The sequence below is a fragment of the Apostichopus japonicus genome, chromosome 22, assembly GCF_037975245.1.
Source record: "Apostichopus japonicus isolate 1M-3 chromosome 22, ASM3797524v1, whole genome shotgun sequence".
NCBI classification, from domain to species: Eukaryota; Metazoa; Echinodermata; class Holothuroidea; order Aspidochirotida; family Stichopodidae; genus Apostichopus; species Apostichopus japonicus.
This window is the reverse complement of record NC_092582.1, coordinates 5,262,346-5,282,746: the sequence shown is the minus strand read 5'-3', so window position 1 is coordinate 5,282,746 and position 20,401 is coordinate 5,262,346. Positions and strand designations below refer to the sequence as shown.

Below are 20,401 nucleotides of genomic sequence, written 5' to 3'. Positions count from 1 at the left end.
AATTGCGTATTGAGAAACACGGAATGCACTCCAAAGCAAGATGAGATGAATTTAATTAGTTTGTCAGGTCGTAAACTTGATTTGTGTTTCCTTAGCCGGTGCAGTGAAAACGTCATTCTTACCTACGACTGTGGAGTACAATTAGTCCATTTGTATTACATTGATAGGTTGCACTTTATCTGTGTAGAGTAGATCAGTTTTTTCGTTTTCACAGTAATAATCCTTTGCAGTGGATGGCACCCATGGAACGGAATCAATCACACATATCATTTTATGTTGATCTCAAAAGAACTGACCTATTATCACTAATCGTTTGCAGTGGATCATTCATGCACTATTAAACCCTATTGCTTAATGAGCAGAGAATGATCAGAGAACTTCTCTAAAGGAAACCTATTCCGATGTGTAAGATACAAAGAGATCATATATAGTTTCTCTAAGTACCGTTATTCAAATGAATAAGATACAAAGAGATCATATATAGTTGCTCAAAGTACTTTTATTCCAATGTATAAGATACAAAGAGATCATATATAGTTGCTCAAAGTACTTTTATTCCACTGTAAGATACAAAGAGATCATATATAGTTGCTCAAAGTACTTTTATTCCAATGTATAAGATACAAAGAGATCATATATAGTTGCTCAAAGTACTTTTATTCCACTGCAAGATACAAAGAGATCATATATAGTTTCTCTAAGTAGTTTTATTCCAATGTGCAAGAGACAAAGAGATCATATACAGTTTCTCTAGTAAGTACTGTTATTCCACTGTGTAAGATATATAGAGATCATATATAGTTTCTCTAAGTACCGTTATTCCAATGAAAAAGATACAAAGAGATCATATATAGTTTCTCTAAGTACCGTTATTCAAATGAATAAGATACAAAGAGATCATATATAGTTTCTCTCAGTACTTTTATTCCACTGTCTAAGATACAAAGAGATCATATATAGTTTCTCTACGTTCATTTATTCCAATGTTTAAGATACAAAGAGATCGTCCATAGTTTCCATAAGTACTCTACTAATACTGTTGCAATAATCAACTGAAACAACAGATGCTGTTCCTCTGCACTGTCGTTAATTACACTATTAATCTTAATTATGTTTACTATGTAAGGCCTTCCTGCACTGATCCTATTGAATATTCAATATATGGCAGATCACATGTGGTTTTATCTGTACTGACCCAATAATAACTATTACAGCACGTATCACATGTTGCCTAACACCTATACAGTTCCTGGTGTAGTCATCCACTTCATCTCCATTTGTTTGTACAGCTGGCATCAAAACAAGGAAAAACAAACATTTTTTTTTCCTTATCAATGAAGGTATCGTTTTTCCCTTAATTATAGCAATTAATACATCATCTTCCTTTGGTTTATATCTTTTAAGGATTATTGCATTATATTTTTAGAATTATTGCGTGGCATTTCAAATGACGAGCTATATTTCCCTGCTAGTCCGTGAAACGATAGTAAGTTTTATTTGTGAGATTCCATTAAAATCACATAACACGATCATCCATCAAACCATGAGCAAAATCAAGCTTTTTACATCCAGTTTACATGCCTAGAGACAGTGTCAGTCGATCACCAACATATCCTACCCCCTCCCCCCTCACACCTCCATTTAATCCCAATCCAAAAAGGTTACCTGTAAAAAAATAATTGTGACCCATCATCAGTTATGACTACTGTACCCTTCCTCCCCCCCTTTCCCTTCAAAATAGATACTGTACTTGAGGATGCCTCTTTAGGGTAGTGCCATCTGGAGGGCACCTTCTGAACGGTGCCTTCTATGGTTCATCAACTGGACTGTGCCTCTTCTACTTCACCTTGTGGGTAGTGCCTTCTGGAGGGCACCTTTGGTACTATACCAACTAGACTGCACCTAAGTCCTTAACTGTGTCTTCATGACCATACTGTGCCTTACTGTGCCTTATGAGATGTAACTTCTGGACTGTGCCTTCTCAATTTTATGTCTGGCCATTTCATAGTTAACAACAACTGCTTACTGACCTATCAAATCTCTTCTTTAATTAAAAGATTCAAATTATTTAGAGAAAAATAAAACTTACTGAAATTGAAACTTTGCCATTAGGGGCTGCTTAAAACATTGTTTTAATTATGATTTTAATTTGTGTGTATGAAAAGTACCATAACTTTTCATCTCTTAATTTGGAATCCTAACAGAAGCCCCCCAGAGCACTCAGTGGTTCATCTCACAGCCTAGACAGTCGATCTCGACCTCATTCAGGTACAGTAATATGGTCACATTTTTTTAGTAGCTAATTTCATACAATGATTAGTATTTGGCAAAATGGTTTTTGGCTTGTTTTGCAGGGTTTCGTTAATTTCGCAACGTGTAATGGATGTATAAATGCTAACAAAATAATTAACAATTACATGCAAGGTTTGACATTTATTAGCCACAAGCACAGTCAGTATTTGCAATCACAGAAACATTGAAAACTAGAGAAACCTGAAGAAACTTTTTACAAGAACTTTTTTTTTTTTCTTTAGCAAATTTTTAGCAATTTTTTTTTATTAAGCAATTTTTAGCGCTAAAGATCTCTGACATTAAATAAAAAACAATAATACAGTTGGGTATTTTTTTATTATCACAATGACATCAGACAATGATAATCAACGTGTAGACCGTTTCCTGGGTTGAAACATCCTGTTCCAGAAAAGCAACAAACAAATAAGAAGGATATGATGTATTTGTGACTTTGAATTAATCAGGTCAAAAGTTTTAATTAGAATAATTAGCAATGGTTGGGAAATATGTTGGCATAGAAAAGATACCTTTGTACAGTTGCCAAGGTAACAAAATGGGAAGTAATTTAAAATAAGTAAAGAATAAAAAAACAAAAAAAATACGAAACAAACCAAAGAAATAACTAAAAGCCTTGTTATTTAAAGAATTATATTTTTGAGGAACTTGTAGCAGAAATTTTGCTTGTTAGTGTTGATAGTTACAACATTCAGCAGCAGAAATTTTCTTCAGTGGCTGAGCGTCCATACAGTCAGGGGGGGGGGGATGCCCCCCTGACGGACTCAAATGGACTGCTGGCGCCCTTTTCAGCTTTTTACCACTTTTTACTTATTTGCGATTATTGACTTTTTTATTGCGCTCTCATCTGCCTATTGACATTTGTCACATTTTGTTGGCAATGACAACTATTTATTCTTTGTTTATCTGCAAATAAGCAAGGCCCGGAAAGGGTCATTTCCGGCGATCTAGGGAGTATCTTTACTCAAAAAATTTTTCTGCACGCTCCGCGCCAACCTGTGGTGGCGCTCCGCTTAGATAATGTCGAAAGCGCACCTACAGACCATTCTCGCCCCCCTGACCAATACCCCTAGGTCCGCCACTGATTTGCTTGTTAGTGTTAATAGTTACAGCATTAAATTTGCTTGTTAGTGTTAATAGTTACAGCATTCAGTAGCAGAAATTTGCTTGTTAGTGTTAGTAGTTACAGCATTCAAACCCAATCTGAAACTCCAAAACCAAAGTGTGGATAAACTCCATACTTGGTAGTGAGGACAAGAATCCTATAACTCTGTGTGTAGGTCAACAGAGGAAGTCTGAAAACCTTACAAACACTGTAATTCTCAAAAGAGAAAAAAAAGACCCTGTATGAGTACCATCTATCCAGCTGAAGTGAAGTTTGTTTCAAATATCATCAAATTGTTACCTGTGTGAAAATATACTCAGCAGGTATTGAGTCTGTTTTGTTGTTTACCATAATATAATAGTCAGTCGAGACTAATCGATTGTCCTCACTTTCATCGGAAGGGTGAAACATTGCTCACACCTGGGACTGACCCGGGAGTCAGAATTGACTTCCTTTGTTTAGTTTCAATGATTGTTTTAAATGTTATTCACCAAATATTAAGCAAACACCTTAGCAGAAAATCATCCCATTACATCCGTTCTTATGTTCCTCTTTTGTTTATTGGTTGAATGCAGTGCGTGTCACGCTTGTGAAGATCAGGTATCCGGAATAGAGTAGAATGGCTAGGAAGTCGAAATAGAAGCTCAGGCAGGCAACATATCAAAACAAATAATATGCTGCTGAGTTTCAGCAGTAGTTGCAAGATCGGCTGCAGCAAGGCTGAATAAAACCAAACAGTAGAGATATATACCTCTGCAGACCAGCACTGTCTATATTTCTGTGATACTGTAGACCACAGAAGATTACATGTTATATACAGAGAGGCTGCAATTTACTGAAGCTGTTTTTTAAAGCGGCCTACTTTTGACACGGTGCAATAAATGAGAACATAATGTTCGGGGCAACCAAATATTTCTTCGCAAAACTTTGCCATTTTGGCCACCTTTTTTTTTTTTTTTGTCTTTTAAAACTCATAGGTCTTTAACCCACACCTTGCAATTAAATAAGATGACGAAGTGATCAAGGAATTGATTAGTTTACTGCTTGTTGTTTATTCGATGTGTGTGGAGAAAGGTTTGTAACCCTTTTGAGAAAAAAAGAGAAAACAAAACAAGACCTTTCCTGAAATGTTAATTTAGATATATTTCGTCTTTCTATTTTAATCTTTTAGCAAGTAGTTCAAAGAAATCTGGCCACTCAAATAGGAGGAAATCTTCCATCCAGGTAAAAATAATTCTCCTTTCTGGCTATATCCTAGTTGATGACCTTTGACCCTTTTCATCTCGATGAGAATCACTCAATCTTATCCTTTTAGTTTAAGCGTAAACCAGAATTAGATGTTCATTTACCCATCCTGTCTCCTCACAACTTTTACATTATTGTATTTTGAGACACTTTCTTACTAAAAACCCATATTACCTCGTCCAAAATTCCATTTCTAAACACAAGATAGCTTAATTACAATTCCTTGAGTAATAATGTTAACAATTTTCCTGATGATATTGTTTTTTTGATGATTTTGTAGAAATTAATTTCTTAATTTCTATCAACCGTAATCCTTCATATAACGTAAGATTTTGATAGACTGTAATAATATTGGACAATCTATTTTTTTATTTTTTTATTATCTTTATACAAAGGAAAGACACATCAAGCTGCCAATCGGTTCTGTTCTACCAGGTGTTGTTTATGACCAATCCTGCTACCAGAGGGATCAGGTGCTTAGAAATGGCTTGAGTAAGTCCAACAACCGAACAATAGAGGTGATGAAGAACCACCTCTCTAATAGCCCACGAGGAGCCAATTCTGTGGATGATAATAATAATAGTAAGAATCATAATTTGCGATCATTCAATAATAACAAACAGAGGACAAGAGAGGGAATAATTCTTCCTCAGGTGAGAGAAGATACATCGGAACAATTTATCACTGGCTACGGGGATCACGTAAGGAAAGCAACTCTCAGAGAATCCAACAGCAACGGTCATATCGTCGACAAGTTTCCATACGATCCCAACGCCTGCGCGGTAGGCGGGAGGGATGCACACAGGAAGTCGTTTCCAGCTCGAAGAAATCCACAGCTGACATCGGAATTCAGTCGGCGAAGCATCGGTAGTTTTCTCGCTGCGGTGGAGACTAAAACGATGGATTCGTTACAGGAGAGACGGGGAAACTCCTCTCAGAGGAGCCGTGCAAATAATGGGAAACAGATGAAGAAGAACAATGCGCCTGGAAAGTTCTCACCTTCCCTACCTCAGGCAATCTCTAAAGAACCCATGGTGGGGGAGATTTCTCTCACCCACCAACGTAAAGTGTCGCCCACTGACGAAGATGAAAACTTCCGAATCTATTCGCAAGGCGTCATGGTTTATGAAGAATCAAGAAAGAATCATTCGGACAGAAGATCCCCCGGGAGAAACAGACCCAGCAGAATTTTATCACCAGCTAGGAAAGGACTGACACAAGACAGCTCTTCACCAAGATGGAGAGTCGAAGACGAGGGAAAAGAAACAGAGTCCGGACTCTATGACGACTTTACGTCGTGGTGCAGGTGAGGTTTATTACTGAATCAATTCTGACTTAGGGTAGATTGTTGAAATCAAAAAGAAGACTTCCCTTTGGAGGTCATGACATCCTTAAATCGTTAAGTTAAGAAGATTAACCACAATGTAGTATACAGTGCTGATGACAGCCTTTAATACTCCAGTGATTTGTTTCGTAGCATTGGTACAGAACTGAAAATGTCCGGTCACGAATTAGCAGATGCCGTTTAACATTTTACATTGATTAGATTAAGATCAGCTGTCTCGAGACCGGAAAGGAACAATAAATTATTCAAATTTTGGCAGATAGCTTAGTTTTCCCCATCCCTCGACATATTAAACATTAATAATTTCCTTCCTCTCCTGCAGTTTCTGTCATATTCAATTATTGTTTTGGTTTTGCAGAGATGGCAATATATCAGATGTTGATCTCGATAGCGATGAAAATTTGCCCCCTTCCAAGAATTCCTCTGCAAAGAGGAAATCGGCCCATGCCAAGTAAGTAACATGCATCCCAAACAATGGATAATATCGAACATTCAACTTACTATCAAAGGGACGCTATACTAGTACATATAATTTAATCCCTTATGGTATGTATAAAAAATGACTGAGTCCATTTATAAAACACATACAGCCATACAGTTGGGGGGTATCTTCTTCCTGATGAAAAGGATCTGGCTTATCATTTGTTCATGACTGCTCACTTAATATGTGTTATTTCATATTCTTGTTAATGGTTTCATTTTTAATATCGAAAAAATATTCTATAATAATATTTCAAGGTATGATCTAGCATATGGTACACAGATGTGACATCCAAATCAAAGCATGAATGTTACAACTTACATTCACCAATAGAATTATGATCGGTTACATTTGTTTTTCGGCTGGATGGTTTTAGTCGTTTAGCAGCAGACCGCCAGTCGGGAAAATCGCTACCGGTTTAATTTTTTTCTTTTTGTAATGAAGCAGATGCGACTTTCAACGGACAAAATATTGTTCAGTCGTAATCTGCCGGACTGTCCCCAATTTTCAATGTAAAGACAGTCGAGTTGAATTGGGTCATGACTGATCGTTCACCTGTTGCAACATTATGTCAGTACAAGACGTACTTAGACATGATACCTTGTAAACAGAAGCTGTATGGCATATAAACATTATACAGAGCTCATTTTTAACGGTGGTTCGATCATGCGAGATGACAGAATTTCCATTCTGACGACTAGGTACCCATGTCAATAGTTCAAAATCACTTTTACGTTTAAAAAACAACTAAAACGGTCTTTATTAATAAAACATGTGTAAAGTTTCTAGTTTCTTTTCCTATATTTAGGTGTATTTTGGTGGGGGGGGGTGGGGTGTTGTGTGTGGTTTTTTGTTGATGGCCTGGCCTTGATAAGCTCTGCTTCTGCCAGGCTTCCCCCACTTCACATCATTTGTATATATCAATTGTTTAATTCCTATGGAAAGTATTTGTATTGTATATTCAAATGTTATATGTTCACTTTGTTTATGTTATGGTGAAGTGGAAATAAATAGTTTTCAATTTCAATAAATCTGACAGAGGCCAACTACTTCTACTACTTCTACTGCTAAGACTTTAGAAGCTCTGGTAAGATCGACAAGTAAGTTAAATATACGGGGGTTGATTTTTTCATGGTTTTTTCGTAAATTGCAGTCGGAATCCGTTAGCAGAGCCGGCCATTCCCTCGAGGAGTGCCTTAGCCAATCCAAACTCGTTCTACCAGAGAACTAATACTTTTCTCAGCAGTCACAGGTAAATTTACTTTTGTCAAGACCTTAATTTGTCTACTTTTCAAAGATTTTCCTTTCTCTTTCTTCGTTGTTAACTTTACTTGTGGATTAGTCATTATATTGCTCAATTGATTCAAGCAATATCTTGTCATTGCATCTGAAGGTTTGTCACGTTTCATTTCATTTATTTTTTCCATTTCCTCACAATGTTTATATAATAATAAGACGGTGATGACAATACCATGCAAAGAAAATAATATGTAATAAATCATATAAAAGAAAAATAATGGAAATTATGGAGAATAAATGGTGGAAGGGCTTGGAAGCCGTAGCTTGTACAAGAAGCCCACCAAAAATAAAGACAATCATTAACTTCATTAGATCCCATTAGAGTTAATTTGATTGAAATTATGCAGTTTTATAAGCTGAATTTGTCAGAGGCCAGGATTTTTTTATAAAGGAGGGGGGCGTTGGCCCTTGTAGTTGAAGCTGACTACCATGTTGGTGGGTCGACGGATCCTCCCCCCTACGGAAATTAAATTAATATTAAATTAAATTTTAGACATCAAATGGTGTATTCTGGGGCGTATTTAGACGATAAATTAAGTCTATAGTTAGGTTTAATCACAAGGTTGTGCAAACCACAGTACCTATAAATTTTTGATGGTTGCAGTTGAATGGGAGAGGGGGTGGGATGGGGGTGGGTGGTGGGTAGGGTCGTTACCTCCTACACCCCTGCTGTTGAAGTTTCATTTCAGCTAACAGAGACTGTTTGTTGCTCATTGGATCAAATCTTCCTTAAGCCTTTCATGGATTAAAAACAAAAAATTCTGAATCAAATTTTGCAACTGTTGAAACTGTCTTGTTGGTGAATAAACAGCAGAGAATCATAAAGTTTGGGGAAATAATGGACCCTGTTGCTCCTAGATTTTCACCAGAAATATACTAGTAATTCTCTACCTAGCCCCATGACCTGTGTTTCACAACCAAAACCAAGGGAAACATTTTCCTTTTCCAGATTTTGTTTTTGGTCAAAATGAATCATTTAGTAACTGATAGCATGGTATCCTTGTTTTTGCAGCTGTGAACAGTAAAAAAAACTTCATTTAAACATGTCATTATTTAACTTTTTAATCTTCCTCTGGCAGACCTTCCATCAAGAAAAATTTATCCAAACTTCACGGTCACTATGATCTGGAAGTACCACCACAGAGATTAATGACGTCTAACAGATACCAGTTTGTGCCCACTCAGCTCAGAACACAAGCAATCTCCATGCCTGGTCCGCCCTATTACGGCGGAAATCGTCTCGCAGCCCTCCAAGATAAAAGTAAGCAGACTCAGTCTTAATTCCTTCATCTTTTTCTTCATTGGGTCTGTACATCTGTTTGATCATTGGTTCATTCGTAAATAATTATTGCAAGTGTTGTTTTTTCTGAAAAGGATGTAGAAGTCAGCAATTTCAAATATATTTGTGATTAATGCTGTTCAAGGAAAAATGATGGCTCAGAATGTTCAGTATCCAATCTAATTTGTTTATTATTTCAAAATAAATTAAAACTGTTAGCAAACTGCTTATCCACTAGAGAGCCTGTGTAGGAGAATGTGTAAAAGTAAGTTGGCCTGACTTTTCGATCCTAGCAGGATCTTCTTCAAAGGCTAAAAAAGGGTTTTTTTTTTTTTTAGCCTTTGAAGAAGATCCTGTTATGATCAAAATGTCAGGCCAACTTACTTTTACACATTGTTTATTACTTGTTGGTTCCTTGCTGCAAGCAATCAAACCCATGCAGTCAGCTTGGCATGTGTGTGTGTGTGCGTGCGTGTGCGTCTGTGACACTTGCTTGGGTCTACGATAGCTCAAGGACGAAGTGATGGATATTTGTCACACTTAAGTTGTAGGGTATTATAGTGCAGTGTGCCCTATTGATTTTGGTGCTGACCTTATGAATATTAATGAGGTAATGGGATCAAACATAAAAGTCTTTACAATGCAATAACTCTGCAACTGTATGTTGGATTGTAGCCAAACTTGATATAGTTGTTAGTGAACAACTGGGACATGTAGGCATAAGTTTTTGGGAACCATCTGAGCCTAAAAGACTTCCAAACCGATTTTTATGCCAGGTGTGCCCAATTTTTATTTCCACCTCAAATGAAGTTTGGGACACATTCTTTGGGCCCGAATTTGTGCGCCTAATATTTTTGTGACCATTTGGGCCCACATTTTTGGGGGGCCAAAAGTTTGAAATTGCAATACCTCCACAAACTTAAATTGGATTGTGTCCAAACAGGGAGTTGTTACATAACAACTCCCTGGTCCAAACTTGGAATACAATTGTTGGTTAATAGCTGGTACATGTGGGCCCAACTATTTTAGGCCCATTAGGGCCCAAAATATTTGTCGGGCCCATCTTGGGAACCAAATATTTGTTTAGACTATTGGACCAAACCTTTTTGAGCCAACATTTTTTAAGACCAAAGTTGTGGATGGTGCCATAAGGGCTTACTTACTTCATCTTTGGAGTGACTGATATGGCACCTGACCATGTGTACAGTTGATCTATGCATATTCATAAGAGACAAAGCAAAGCTCACAGGTTGATGTGTCAACTTTGTCTGTTCTCAATAATGGAATAAACTGTTTAACATATCGTTTCAACGAGCAGAATGAAAAGGTGTTGTGGTCCAGTAGAAGGCAATGGACTCGCGATCTAAGGATTCCAGTCCAGGCCAGATCATTAGATTGTGTCCTTGGGCTAGGCACTTTGTCTCCAATGCCTCTCATCACCGAGGTGTATAAATGGGGACATTTGTGAGAGGGAACTTGGAAATAAAGTGACAACTCCTGTGGATGATTCACTCAATAGAATAACTTCCCTGTGTATATGATTTGGTGGGACACCAAAGTTTAAACGTGGAACCTCCTTTTGATGGCCCGGTCTTGTCGGGATAAGCATTAATTCATTAAGAAGTATTAGTTTAATAGTGAAAGTTAGTCTGTTATCAATCATTAATATTTACAAATATGCCATTTATAAAAGAAGAGAATATACTATAATTCATAACATATTTAAAAGTCACAGATTTTTGCCTACAAAGTATCAATTTTTGCCAAATTTTTTTCAAATTTAAGATGCAACATTTGTCCTGATCTATTTCTTTAGGTTTTATGTAGTGCAGATGGATAGTGGTAATGCAATAATAACATAAAGTCTAACATGTTGATCATAGTAGCGTGACAAATGCCCCATGAAAGTATATTACATAAGAAAATACCACCGGCCCCCTAAAGAATCACCGGCCCCCTAAGTTATGGAATCACCCAGTTATGTGTGTTGGTTTGTGGCCGCACCCTTTTGGTCGAGAAGTCCCCCGGGGGACACACAGATGGTGCATAATATCTTAAATCTTGTGCACAATAGTGACTGAATTGTGCACAATGGGTGTTTAGGGAGTGACAAGTCATATCAATGGCCAGGGATTACCTGTTGTTAAAGGGTGTGAAGACTTGCGCAAAAAGAAACGTTTAATGCCGGTAATTTGACCTAGTTTTGAATGAGGTGTAACAGAAGTGTTAAAGACCACCATCAATCCCAGAAAATACACACACAGCTTGCTACCATCGGTAATTAGACACTAGTGTACAGTCAGTTCATACAGCTACGGTCAATACTCACAGCACAGTATACAAACGATACAGTGATGGACATCTCAGGTCCAGCTAAAGATAACAAGGTATCACGTTTCATTACTGTCTGCATTTTGTAGCGACACAAACAAAACGTCACTTGCAAGCAACAGAAAGTTAACTTTTTCAGATGGCCGCACGCAGTTTGGGGCAAGTCTTCAATGCCTTAGAGTTATGTGAGAAGGCCTTGATACAAGACTGTAAACCTTTAACTTTAAAAGAATCTGGCCTTGAGGTAGATTTCAAATGTTTGCTGTGATATTAATACAACAAATGAAAAATGCATTTTTTGTTTAGTTTTTGGTTTGTGTAGAAAATGCTGTGCTGTAAATGCAATTAAGCTACTTATAATTTCCATATGGGCCTTGTTGCCTCATTGAATACTGTGAGCCATTTTTTATTAATTTTTAGAAAAACCATCTCCACAAAGAATCTGCATGAACCATGAAATGTTGTTTTTGTAAAACTTGCAAATTTTGCTTACATATTGCTTTGACACTTTTGTTTTCCCAAATAAGTCCCCTGAAAATCTGAATCTCAAGTTAGTGAACCATAAAACTGACATGGAAGTTATATATGTATCATAAAGCATAAATAACATCACACAAAGTGAAGAATAGTGTTGAACACTATTGAAACTGAAACACTTGTATTCCGTGCAATGATGACTTTCTGTTTCAAAGGTTGTTGCCATGGCTTCCACTTCCCGCCTGTCTGCATCTATATGTGATCAGGTAGTGTGTTGCTGTGCTAACGTGAAGTAAAAGTCACTCCTACGTCAAACCACACAACATTGACCAGATCAAATGCATAGACAATGGCTATGTCACATGCAAAGCTAGACGCGGTCATGTGACGGAAATCATTGTGCTGTCTAAGAAGAATTAATTTCTAAATAGTGGTGTACTTAAACGCTCAATTTGGATTTGAAATGTGCCGGGCTAAGGCGTGAGTTACAGTGAGCACTCTGGTTCCTCTCTGTTGAGTTTAGTGTTTTTTTATCTAGTCGGTAGAATATAGTTTTCAAGAAGGAAATTCATAAGGACCAAGAAATGTTGTGCCATCTGCTTTGTCCAGTGTATGCACCAATGAAGAAGAACCTGCTAGGATAAAAATTGTCAGCCCCTCCCCAATCCCACCACTTACCTCCATCCCCACCCCTAACCCTATCCCCTAACATTCATACATGTTTACCTAGGTACCCAGACTTGTTGTAGTACTGTAGATATGAATCACTTTGTTAACATTTTGTCTCTCTTTTCAATTCCAGTTTGGTTGTGCTAATAATTTCTGTCAATTTCAAATACAGATATTAAAAAGTTATAAATGTAAACGAAATATGGCCATGAAATTTAAACCTGATGCCAAAAATAAGAGGAAACAGCTAAAGGATGTATAAAATGTGTAAATCTAACATTGACCATTTCCATAGTAACAGAGCACTGAAATACACTTTTACTATGAAGGCCTGTTCGATGCCAGTTGACTTTGTCCAGCACATTTGTGCAATTTTGTCACGCATGTGTACAAGCTATTTACTATTTATAACCAGGCCTCATGAGTTACAATAAAATATTGGACTGAAGAAGTCTGCTTTAGGATAAAATGTTAAATAGAACACAAATACTGCTCTTGACCTAACTTAAATTGAGAATACTCTCAAGAGAACAAATGTTGCTGGTATTTTGGCCTCTATGTGTACCAGACCGATATGAGTACTCAGAGCTTCAAGTTTTTTAAAACGAACAAGAAGTACTCATCCCTTCAAATTTCGCAAACCAATACAGTACTGCTGTGAGATTGTCATGTGTAGGCAACCATACCAGCACTATATGAATAGGATCTGTCAAGTTTTTAGCTGTGTTAAAGTAAGTAGGCCTGATGTTTCGATCCTAGCAGGGTCTTCTTCAAAGGCTAAATGACAAGTAACAGTAACAGAAGGGACAAAAAAACGCACAGATTACAGACAGGTTAATGAGCATGGTGAACACAAAGAGATGGATGTAAGGGGATTAGTAGACAAGGGATGGAGAGAAGAAAGCAACAGGGGAAGAGGAGAGGTAGGAGAAAAAGTTTATTAGCTATCAACTATGACCTTGTTAGCTTACAGTCTAAGCTGTCAAAGCTCTTGTTAATCATAATAATTAGAACAGATCAATTTGGTTCAAAAATATTTGCCTTTTTTGTGTAATATATATTTTTGTTTTAATGTTTTCTTTTCGTAGAAGGGGCCTTAATCTGAAAGCTGGAAATTCTCAAATGAATCAAGGTGGAGGTGGAACTGAAGAAAATGCAGGGGATGTAAAACATCCGAATGAAACATCTCATTTGAAGAATTCATCGCATGGTCAATAGGGGTAAGGGGACATCCAATCCATGGTTACTACTAGATGAGGTTGATTAGAGGAGAAGTGTGGACTTTGCTAGCTCACATAAATGCTTTACCAAGGGAACCTCAGGCCTTGTTGATATTCTAATGAGGAGTTGTACCCTGATATGATGCTATTAAATGATGTATGTGTAGAGCCATGCCCCTTTGGCATAGCTGGCCTGCCTTAGATTTTAGACACAGGAATTGGTCAAACCCTTCCGTTGAGATTCGGAGACCCTTCAAGGCGTGGTGTAGCCAAAACCATTGTTCTAAGTCACTTCGATACTTTCACTAGTAATATCAACAACCTACAAGAATTCTATTAACCTTCTAGCTACGTTTTGTCTGCTTTTGCAGCCTTTGAAGTTGTGTCCTTAATAGCTCTATGAGAGCTCGCTAGTCGGTGTCAGAGTACACGTTAGCTAGTACAATACATGGACAAGTAACTATAAAACCAACGTGTCAAATATTTCTTGTCGTCATCGGCAGAGACCCCGGAGCTCCCATCACCCCACCCCCCAGGAATGTCACCACCGAACATCCTTTCCCCCGGCTTTACATATGTTTCCTTGAATTTGCAGAAGACATCTAACTCCCCAACTCTCTCTACATCTTTGTCGTCCAGTGTCTCATCTATTTCCTCCAGGTTGATTGACTGGAACACCAACAACAAACAACAACTAATGCATGATCAAACAATGTCTGAACTATGCACTTCATAACCACAAATCTGTAACTTTCATCCCTACTTCCTAATGAAGGGGAGGGAGAGATCAACTGAAATTTGAAGTTCATGCATTTATAAACTGTATAAATCATTTACCGAGTTGAGTGTATATCTCCATCAGCCTCTTACGGTAAAGGCCCAGTCATACTATACCGATTTTTTATCGGAATACTATCTGATTTTCCCGGAGGAATCAAACAGTTAGTTTTTCGTTCGGGTCTTCTAGCCACAGTGATAAAGGACCTGATTTGCTATCTGTTGAGCCATTGCGATGTGGAATAGCCCTCTCCTAACTTTTGATATTGACTCCGTTTCCTTTTATCGGATAGCTATCCGATTTCTCTTCCGATTTTTATCGTTTTTCGATGTGACGTCACTTTAGAATGTAGTCTGTTCCAGAACTCCTCAGATTTGGAGTAGGTATTCGAATATTCCACTGCATTCATTACATTCACTACCACAAACCTCACTCTTCGGCCTAAAATCGTAAAAATCGGACCATATTCCGATAAAATATCGCTGTAGTGTGACCGGGCCTTAAAAGAGGGGTAATATCTCTATAATAAAAATTATAATATAATAAATACCATATATAAAAGTGCTGTTATCATGAAATCAAACATGCTCAAGAGCACTGTACAAAAGAACCAATTCCTGGAATAGAACCAATACCTGGAATCTCTAGGTTCTATTCTGGTTGGCTAAAATAAACTCGCAGAAAAGGGGTACCTTATGCGGGCTACTTACCTTATGCGGGCTACTTACCTTATGCGGGCTACAGGACAAGATTTTGATACAGAGAAGGAAAAGCAGTACCGTAGGTGTGCTACAGGGCAAGATTTTTAAACAGAGATAGGAATAATGTACAGACAAGGTTTACTGTATGCAAGCTACAGGTCAAGGTTTTGATACAGATACTGTAAGAATAATGTGTTTAATGATTTTGATTATTTCCCCCCCCCCTTCTCTTTTCTACTTAATAGAAGCATGGAAGGGATATACTGATTGGCTGAACTTGATTGCATAAAAACATTGATAGGAATTTTCTGCATCATTAGGTCAAAAACCACATGCTCATATAGCACTGTTTGTGTATGCATGGTGAAGTTTTGCAAGCTTAGTAATCAATACCTTTTGCATCTGGCAATAACAGAGTGAATGATGTCATCATGGCGATTGGACTGGAAATGTTTTTAAAATGTTATTGTTTTTAATATTTAGATCATTCTTCCACAGAGAAACATAACAAAATGTTTTTTAAAATGTTATTATTTTTAATATTTAGATCATTCTTCCACAGAGAAACGTAACATTTCTCAAATATTTTAACTGACAGTGCGGTCTATTTTTCCCACCATCATGAGTAACATAACATTGTGTGCTACCAAGATATCCCTACAAAAGTTTTTGTAATATGAAAGAGATCTTTTTATATATATAATAACACCCAAAATGTATTTTGATATGACCATCTTTACATATAACTATATATCTAAGAGAAACAATACTTCTTAAAGCCATTTTTTACTCCATTTTATGCCTATACACTTTCTAATATTTTTTACAATAATTCACAAACAGAAATTTTCCTCAAACATGACATTTCTTATAATGTTATGATGACTTTTAATTCTTGCTGCACAATCCTTCAACAATGAAGGCCATGAACATCAATATTTTCTGTCTGCATATTGCTTCATCTAAAATCGATCATCCATATTGTCTTTCAAAATGCATTCATGACCAATATGCTGGATCAATATTATTAATAACAATAAGCTCCATTGACTTTATAGATTCCAGGGAGAGAAACTTTGTATCATTCAGAATGAGAGTACTTCGACATTTATTACTTTCACATATTCATATGATTGTATTGTATTGAAATGTGTATTCCTATGCTCTTAATTTTATTCGGCTTTTAATGGGGAGTGAGTGTTTTATGAGTTTTAGACTTACTTTTTGGACTAATATTTATGATCATTAATGGCTCCTGTTATAAGCTTGCAAGGATTGACTGGGATTGATGAATTCATACAGGGATATGTTTATTATTGCAAATGTTTAATTGGTTTATAATGGTTACTATTTCTGTACAATGTGTGCTATAATTAGATGTGATATTCATCATTCAAAATATCAACATTCGCTGTTCATATATATCAAAATACTTATTTTGGTGCTGAGTAAAGTTTTTTTAAAAGAAAATGGAAGCCAAAGAAAAAGATATCTATTTTGTGTGTCTTTTATTAAAAAAATATTTTTGTATTAAGAGATGTATAATTGACAATAGTTATTCCTATGACAGAGATGAGACCTGTACCCCTTTGAAACTCCCTTCTTACATAGACACCAGGGCCTTAGCTAGAGGTGGAGTGGGGGGTATGGGGGGTTGGGGTGTGACATGGCCCCGTTCACCCATGCAGTCAGCAAAATTCTGCACCAGTCGGCAGAATGAAGGAGACAGAGAAAGGGGGATGGAGAGAGGAAGAGCTGAAAAAGAAGGAAGTGAAAAAAGGAAGCACCAGGTACCAGTCAGGGGTGCCATGCCACAGCCCCCCCCTTAAAAAAAAATTAATAAATCAAATAAATAATTATTAATCTGGATGCTAGTGATGGCCAGCTACAGAGAAATGGTGAACTTTTTCTCTATTTTCGTAAATTGATATGGTGGCTTATATCAATCTAAATTGTCTACTAAAAAGGAATATTTTGAACAAACAATAGGAAAAATTAAGAAACAGAATTAGAATTCCTAAAGATCAGTACAAACAGTTCAAAGCTTGGCCAAAAATAACACACGCCCCCACCCCCCAGGAAAGCAGCATTGGCAGCTGCACGGGATAACAAAGGAAAGATCCACTCAATGCCAACTATGCCATTGAAGAGATCAAGGGAGGGAGAGAAAGATGAACAAAATGGTGAGGGGGGGGGGTGGTACAGGGAGGAGATAAGGACATTGGAATGAATATAAGACAACTCCCTATTTCCTTTACAAATCATATGCCATATTATAGGTCGAAGTTAACGCCATTTAAACCCCAAAATAACATATAAACCATAGCATTTTCTGTTAGCTTGGACCGCAATATGAGGGGACCTCCATGCTTCAGCGGACCCCTGCCCAGTGGACCCCACCTCATTAGACTCCCACTTCCTTTAAAGATACTTCCTGTCGGTATTTTGTACTTTCTAGTTGGCAAAACATGGCACTTCAACCCCCCCCCCCCCCCCCTGCGAGCATGTATGATACCGTCTGGCGTCGTCCCATGGCTGAATGTCACAAGATTAAAAGTTGTCTATGAGCTTAAGCTCCTTGTCACATGTTACTTTACAATAATTTTGTACCCCCATAAGTATGATTTTATACTGAATGGGGCATATGTAGCAAACTCTGAGTACGCTCGTGAGCTGTATCTGGAATAAAAAATCTCACATTATCTATAAGTCGAGATTATTACTAAATTGTTAAGCTTGTGAGATAGAAAATCGCAATTTCGATATACAACAGTCGTAAATTGGACGATCGATATTGTACACTCAGCTTTGTCGGAGATAACAGCATATAGGCCTATAGCCGTAAAGTTGAAATTATAAGATAAAAACCCAACTTCACAGAAACTAGTCGAGCTTTCATATGAAAACTTTTAGTTTCAAGGATCAAGTCGAAATTCGAGGAATGAGTCAAACGTCGGGATAAAATAGCCAACATTTTGGTAAAAAATTATCAGAGATGCCAGCCACTCAGACAAAGGTCAACAGTTGGAGAAAACAGATGGAAGTTTGAGTTCCACACATATCATATCAAAATTTCAATATTTTGTACCGAAGTTTCGACGAAGATGATGAAAGCAAGTACATTGCGAAGTATCATATCGGCCTACTCCTTGCTTTTTTTTAACACTTTCGCAGTTTTGGAAGAAGCTCGGTGGACGTTGCCGATGCCAGAATTAATTACAGATCCGTTAAATGCACGAAAAACTGCTATATCACTTTAATTAACCAATTTTGTTCCTCGGCTTCCAACTGTCAATATTTTTCACACCTTCGTTCATACATTTCAAACGAAAATACAAAGTTAATATGAATGTATTACCAATGATATGCTTTCATGTGCATGTTCTACCGCTCTGCGCTTCTTCTTTGAATGAAATAGAGGGCTCCCGACAATCAGAGCCGTATATAGACATGACAACATCATTATTTTAGCTTGTTTCGTTGGTTCTGCTCAGTCATGATATCGTGCGCGGCGGCCGCGGGATTAAAATTATTCTAGACACAAACTAGACAAGTTCAATGTTGCAACGGAAACTCGTAACTGGTGTCGTGACAAATTTCATTTTCGTAAGGATGGTGTTTTAAACAGTGAATTGAATGAATTTTGCAAGGTGAGTATTTCGCGATAATAACTTGTTGTCAACAGTTTACGCGTACATTTACACAGTTCTGTAATCTTAGGCCAAGAATGGCAACAAAGGTTTGACTATCATTAATGTGTAGCAACATTTCTAACACAGTTTTGTACGTTAATTAACCGTACACGCCTAAATGAAGGTTAGCAGTATGTGTTTGGCTAATACACTGTACTCACGTAATGTACTTATGCTAAGCCTACTTCAAAATAGTAGTAGTATTGAAATTGTCAAGTATAAATGTGTAACGAGTGACTAGGTTTGAGAACCATGTAAACTTTTAAACCTTGGCTTTAGGCTTTAAAGTTTTTTAAGGCATAATGTAACTTAAGAGTTTTATTTCTTAAAAAGGAAATGTATAACTAAACACATGCAACATTTCTGGTAAGAATAAACATCGCAGATTCATAGCAGGCCTAAGCCTTCAAGTGCAGTCACCATGTGAACTTATGATGCGCACAATGTACTGTGCTGTAGTGAAACAAAATTACAAACATAACAACAGCAAAGTGATACATGATTCAACTAACTTCATTCTGTACTGTCGCTTTACTTAAATACCAATGAAGTTGTACAGGTCATGTGACTTAATAGGCCCAGCTGTAAAGGATGACAATAGAGGTCCAGGGATGTGTTACTACATCACATCCCTGGTGACTAAGTTAGGCTTTAGAAGTACTTTCAGTTTTACACTACAGTAGAACCCTTACAATAGGATTAATGGATCACATCAGCTACAGCACACAGGAATACAATTAATACAATAGAATTCATTCACTACTGTAGGAATACAGTATATACCTTACAATTTACAAAAAGGCAGCGATAATCCCCCATTACTCCGCTACAGCTGTTCTTTGATCAAAAATACAAAGCAACTGTCACAGGCCAGCCAAAGTAGGCCATATGCAAAGTACTTACTGTAAGAATCTGATCAGACCTTTTTCCAAAAAAAGGATGTTCATGGTAGGACAGAAGTTTTACATAGATCTACATTCAAAACTCCTCAAATTTGGGAAAAGACAACGTGTACAGTATATTGTTGGCAATGACCAGTTTCAATGCTTTGAATATTACAAATCCTAACTACTGTACTGTAGTCTTTCTAATATTTTACAGGGTATATTTTCTTATAACATACAGTACACACAAAAATTTAGGATTTTGAAACTGATAAATTCTGGAAATCCAGAAAACCCACATAGCTTAAAAAGGGTTTTAACCGCCACCAAGTGCCCTGTGCCCTATTGTTTGTAGAAGTAATGTTCCCCGTATAATCTGAATATAATTGTAACTTTTGAACAGCTAATACGTATAAATTTAACAAGGACATGCTCATTAATATTTGGCAATTCTATATGATTAATAGCAATTGTGTTTTTAGTGTAAATTATGAAAATACTGAAATGAATATGCACGGTAACCGGTCTTTATGTTATTATTATATGTATGTCCATATGTGAAACCCTGGTAAACAAATTCTAGATTTG

The 20,401-nt window shown here is 37.0% G+C and overlaps 2 protein-coding genes across 20 annotated transcripts in view; both read left to right on the top strand.

Annotated features, from left to right (window-relative positions):
• LOC139964366 (uncharacterized) overlaps window positions 1–16,726 on the top strand; it is a 33,539-nt gene extending 16,813 nt beyond the window's left edge. For both annotated transcript variants that reach the window (XM_071965913.1, XM_071965914.1), the window contains 7 exons: window positions 2,205–2,268; window positions 4,584–4,636; window positions 5,053–5,963; window positions 6,361–6,453; window positions 7,637–7,735; window positions 8,862–9,043; window positions 13,627–16,726. In XM_071965913.1, coding sequence (XP_071822014.1) covers window positions 2,205–2,268; window positions 4,584–4,636; window positions 5,053–5,963; window positions 6,361–6,453; window positions 7,637–7,735; window positions 8,862–9,043; window positions 13,627–13,643 — 1,419 coding nt within the window. In that variant the 3' untranslated portion in view covers window positions 13,644–16,726. The remainder of the gene's footprint in view (window positions 1–2,204; window positions 2,269–4,583; window positions 4,637–5,052; window positions 5,964–6,360; window positions 6,454–7,636; window positions 7,736–8,861; window positions 9,044–13,626) is intronic.
• Window positions 16,727–18,722: 1,996 nt separating this feature from the next.
• Window positions 18,723–20,401, top strand: part of LOC139964370 (uncharacterized) — a 32,098-nt gene continuing 30,419 nt past the window's right edge. For 10 of the 18 annotated variants that reach the window (XM_071965933.1, XM_071965930.1, XM_071965935.1 and 7 more), the window contains exon 1: window positions 18,726–18,887. In XM_071965933.1, the coding sequence (XP_071822034.1) occupies window positions 18,874–18,887 (14 nt within the window). In that variant the 5' untranslated portion in view covers window positions 18,726–18,873. Of the gene's footprint in view, window positions 18,888–20,401 lie in introns of all 18 variants that reach the window. The other 8 variants (XM_071965922.1, XM_071965923.1, XM_071965924.1 and 5 more) reach the window with 4 other exon arrangements.